Source organism: Akebia trifoliata, chromosome 14, assembly GCF_017979445.1.
Source record: "Akebia trifoliata isolate Shusen 1 chromosome 14, ASM1797944v1, whole genome shotgun sequence".
In the NCBI taxonomy this organism is placed as follows: domain Eukaryota; kingdom Viridiplantae; phylum Streptophyta; class Magnoliopsida; order Ranunculales; family Lardizabalaceae; genus Akebia; species Akebia trifoliata.
The window spans coordinates 34,843,379-34,848,707 of record NC_141388.1 but is presented as its reverse complement, the minus strand read 5'-3'; the positions used below and the strand labels follow the sequence as shown (position 1 = coordinate 34,848,707).

The 5,329-nt window shown below is 34.6% G+C and overlaps 1 protein-coding gene across 1 annotated transcript; it reads left to right on the top strand.

Moving 5' to 3' along the window:
- Positions 1-1,877: 1,877 nt before the first annotated feature.
- Positions 1,878-5,059, top strand: LOC147386952 (beta-amyrin 28-monooxygenase-like). The gene is made up of 3 exons (XM_086423381.1): positions 1,878-3,020; positions 3,121-3,308; positions 4,544-5,059. The coding sequence occupies exons 1-3, from the start codon at positions 2,072-2,074 to the stop codon at positions 4,844-4,846; spliced, it is 1,440 nt and encodes a 479-aa protein (XP_086279507.1). The 5' UTR covers positions 1,878-2,071; the 3' UTR covers positions 4,847-5,059.
- The last annotated feature ends 270 nt before the right edge of the window (positions 5,060-5,329 follow it).

Genomic DNA, 5,329 nt, shown 5'->3' with positions numbered 1-5,329 from the left:
CTCATCTCTTAGATTTCTCATGATTGAATGTCCTAATTGTTCGAACTCATCATTTTCATAAAAGAATAGGATTTTTAACTTCTCATTCGAGTTTTGGAGACTCAATTCTGTCAGAAAGGATTTAAGAAAGAAGAAGTCATTTTCAAGGATTTTTTTATAAAAACATTTTGAACATGTATGTAAAAAATTAGGGTTTTTTTTCTTCCACCTTTTCCCCCTTAGTTTTTGTATGAAAATTGATCAATAATGGCTCTTTTGGGTTGAAATCATTTAAACAAGTCGTTATCTCAAGTTTTTAGTTTAACTGTCCATGTCTTTTAGTAGAAAAAACTTGAAAATTGAAAATGAGTGGGTTTTACTAGTGTCTGAGTTCACCACTTTTTATTTAAAAAACGATGAACTCAATAGTAATTATAAAGTGTCGAATTCGACAATAAATAAAAAGTGATGAACTCAATAATAAATAGTGGTGAGTTCGAAAGTAAAAAAAATATGGCACTAAATAAAAAAGCACTGAGTTCGACGGTAAAAATTATAAACTTAACAGTACGAGGGACAATTAAGAAAGAAAAAATTTACTAAATGTCTTGTCAAGCTAACGTGCAAAACTTAGGGACTATTTAGAAAAAAACCCTTCTACGAGGGTTCTTTAAGTAATTTTTCAAAATTACAGGTGGGCTCATATTTTTTTAATTGTTTTGCTTTGGCGGGCCGCAGATACCATCCCATCCAACACGTGTATAACATTAAGTAGCCACTTTTTGGTGGAAGCTCATATGGAGGGCGGGCTCATATTTCAGATTAATGGGCTCCCATCATTCCATCATTTTATTAAATTTTACCTTTATAACCTTAATGTGAAAATTCAAAATTTTATTAAATTTTCAAAATAGGTAAGAGTATAATGGTAAAATCATGGAAGAGATCATACAGCGAGCAGCCTTTTCGGTAAAAATAATACAAATTTTAAATGATTTTCTAAACTAATAATTTTGCCTATTTTGATAAAAAAACACACTTCAATTAAAGAATATAGACGGCATCTACTTATGAAAAAAGGACAACAAAGGATCTTTATACTTTAATTTCTTGGAAGATATGATAATAGGCACAAAAGTGTGGTAGAACTAATTTTAATGAATTCACTGAATTAAACATAACCATATGTCTAAACCTAAGTTTTAGAGGAAAATACAAAAACGAGCACGCATGGTTCAAAATAGGTAAGGTTATGATGGTAAAATCATGGAAGAGATCATACAACGAGCATCCTTTCTGGTAAAAGTGATAGATATTTTAAAAGATTTTCCAAACTGATAATTTTTCCCATTTTGATAAAAAAATACAAGCTTCAATTAAAGAATATAGACGGCATTTACTTACGAAAAAAGGATGACAAAGTATCCTAATAATTTAATTTCTTGGAAGATATGATAGAAGGCACAAAAGTGTGGTAGAACTAATTTTAATGAATTCATTGAATGAAACCTAACCATACGTCTAAACCTAAGTTTAAGAGGAAAGTACAAAAACGAGCATATGTATGGTTCAAAATTATATGTTTTTAAGGTATTTATTGAAAAAAGGCATATGGTGGTAGACGATGTATGAACATTTTATTGAATTTAACTTAAAAATATTTAATTTCATACAAATGGATTATTTCCAAAATGTTGCTAATGTTGACGAAGTTGTCAGGTAATGTTAAAAATTTGATAATATTTTGTCAACATCATGGGATAGTTGTCTCAACATTAGCAAAATTTTGGATGAAAACTTTTGTAATTATTTGGGAATTTACCCTAAGAAAAAATCAGTTAGATTAATCATTTATTAATTAATTTCTTTCTTTCTATTTCATCTTCTTCTTGTGTTGACCTATAAATAAATTCTTTGTTTGGTCGTCCATTGTTGATTCATCTCATTGTTCTTTCTCTCCATTCGTATCGCTACTCACCTGTCTCTCCTTCGTCTCCTTAGTACCTCTCGAAGATCCCAATATAGTAAACAATGAGGTCATGCTCTCATGTTTTAATATGATCGTCGTCTCCGTCTATTTTCACTTGTTCTAATGGAGTTCACCTTGGAAAACTTCTTGTACCTCATCTTAGGTGTTGTTGCTTTGGCATATTTGTTCCTCTCAAGATTCATTAGGGTCCATCATAGTCCCCCTTTGCCCCCTGGAAGCTTGGGATGGCCAATTGTCGGCGAAACATTGGAACTCCAACGCTTGAACCGATCAGGGAAACCCGACGAATTCGCAAAAACAAGAATGATGAAATACAACAAAGATATCTTCAAGACTTCACTTCTTGGGGAGAAAACAATCTCCTTATGTGGTGCAGCTGGAAATAAGTTCATCTTCACATCCGAAAAACGCTTGGTCTTGACATGGTGGCCTAATTCTCTAAAGAAATTGTTCGGTGACGCCTTCTTTACAGCGCCATACGATGATGCAGTGAGGACACGTAAGGTGATTGTGTCGTTTTTGCAACAAGAAGTGATGGACCAACTTGTCGAGAGGTTTGATAAGACTTGCAAGAAGTGTTTTCAAAGAGATTGGATTGGTAATGATAAGGTGATGGCATTCTTATTGATCAAGAAGTACGCGTTTTCGATCGCTTGTGAGATGTTTGTGAACATGGATGAACCTAATTGGCAAGCAAAGATGTTAGAAGAATTCAATATTTTGCTTGAAGGGGTGTTTCAGCTGCCCATCTACGTGCCTGGCACGAGGCACTACAAAGCAGTGAGATCTGTGGTGGTGATTTGTCGAGAGCTAATAAAAGTAATTGAATGGAAGAGGAGGATGACAAATTTAGAGGGTAGAGTAGAAAAAGATCTGATTTCGCATTTGATGGATACGAGAGATGAAAATGGGAAGGTGTTGAGTGATAAGGAGATCGCCGATAATGTAATACTTCTCATGGTTGCAGGGCACGACACAAGTAGCTCTGCGATGATGATGTTGATGAAATATCTGGCTGAGATGCCCAATTGCTACCAACGAGTCTTTGAAGGTTTGCTAAATTAATTAATTCTTCCTTGAAGGTTTCTAAAAGGTCAAAATTATTGTATTTGTATACTATTTAAGTGAAAACCTAATCTATTATTTGGCAGAACAAAGGGAGATAGCTTTGCAGAAAAGGCCTGGGGAACTATTGAACAAAGACGATATCCAAAAGATGAAGTATTCATGGAATGTTGTAAGCGAAGTCCTTAGGCTATCACCTCCCATTCAAGGAACTTATAGGAAAGCCAAAGAAGACTTCATTTATGCTGGATTTTCGATTCCAAAGGGTTGGATGGTAAGTCTAATGCTCTGATCCTTAATTTGAACCCCATTGCGCATAATTGCACATAAGTCATGTTATTGTCAAGATCCATCCGGTGTGTGCATCATGTAATTTTGTCCAGCATCAAATCTGTGTTGTTGCTCACATGTCTTGGACACCTAGATCTCGTGTCCATGTGTGTCCGTATACTATCAGTGTTATGTCCAATGGCAGACACCAGCAGTGTGCATGCATACCCATCACCTAAGTCGTGCATCCAACACTGTGCCCGCTCAAATGCTTGCTTTGCTTGTTTTATTTCACACTCTTCCAACTTAATCCACCTATGAATGTTTAGCCCATCTTTTACTTGAATTACACAAAAGATCAGCTTGTATCATGGTTTCAAAACTAGTTTGGACATCTCATCTCATCTCATCCATGGATGAGACAGTCCATTAAACTCGGTTTATATTGATTAGTTTACATATATTTAAATTAAAATAATTAAGATATTTAATAAAATAGCATAGATTAGGAAATTTTTAGTCATAAGGTTATGTGTTTATTTATGTAATAAATATTTAAAATCTAAAAAAATTAATTATTTTAATCAAGATCTATGAAATCCCAGTTGACTCGGCCTAGTTTTACTTACTCAGACGAGATTTTCAAAATATCTCTAGATGATGTGAATGTTGAGACACCGTGCAAATCCATATCGTTGCTTAACGAGATCGAGATGACGCGGGTGAGTCATCTCAGTCTAGGAGGAGATTTAAACCCATGGCTTTTATTCATCATTCAAGAGTCATCTCAGGCTGAATTTTAGTGTGTCCAGGCCATTGTTTTAAAACCCAGACTGGTGGTTAGGCCAGGTTCTACCAGATTTTGTAGTAGAATTGGTTTAGCTAATGAACCTTCGATTTTTCTATGGTTCAACTGAATTGAACCAGGATCCAACCTTGGTTTGACCAATTTGACAAATATTCTGTTTGATCATTGGTTCGGTATTTAAAACCATGATCTAGGCCCCTTAATAGTGGGTCAAATATAAAACAAATAACTTCGTCAAATATAAAACAAATAACTTGGGGTCGAGTTTCCTATTAGACTCGATGAATCAAGTTTTTTGGGTTTGAATTTTCGAGACCTCAAAATTCCATCAAGTCATGTCAACTCAAGCCTTGTATTAAGGTGCCTTGGTTGACTTTTAGAACTCTGATTATGATTAAAATTAACAGCAATTCTCTTGTTTGTTTACTAAGGTATGGTGGCATACAAGTTCTACACATAAGGTTGCAGAGTATTTTCCAAATCCTGAGAAATTTGATCCATTGAGATTTGAGAGAGATAGGCTTACTCCATATACATTTATTCCCTTTGGAGGAGGACCAAGGATGTGCCCAGGTAAAGAGTTTGCACGAATCGAAATACTTGTTTTTCTACACAATATTGTGAGCAAATTCAAGTGGGAGCTTGTGTTTCCAAATGAAATTATCAGTGTAGATCCAATGCCCACATCGTCTAAAGGGCTTCCCATCTACCTCTACCCACACCATAATGATTAAAGTGTGTTTTTTTTTTAAAGTCATGTCCTCAAGATTTTGAAGCTGAATGTTGGATAATCAAGAAGCATTATATTCATAAATTGAATGTAGTAGAGACGAGAATGTTGGGTTGAATGAGTAAAAAGGCTTAAGAAAGATTGTAAAATTAGGATGTGAATGGCATTCAAAAATAGATTAAGTAGTTCTAATAATAAGAGAATTGGCTTTGTTGTTGTTGGTGCTTCTTCACATTGAATGCTCTCGGATTAATGATCTTTTTATTTACACATTTGTACATCTTTCACAATATAAAAAAAGGAGAAAAATTTCTTAATACACCTTGATATCGGGTCATTGTATTGAGGCGAATGTATTATAGCGTTGAGACTAAGTGTTACCTATTGCACGGCTATTTTAAAGACACAAGTTACCGTAACAAATAGCCCATGTTATTCTCAACGGCTTATTGCTCACATATACGTGCTTGGGCACGCACATCAGGTA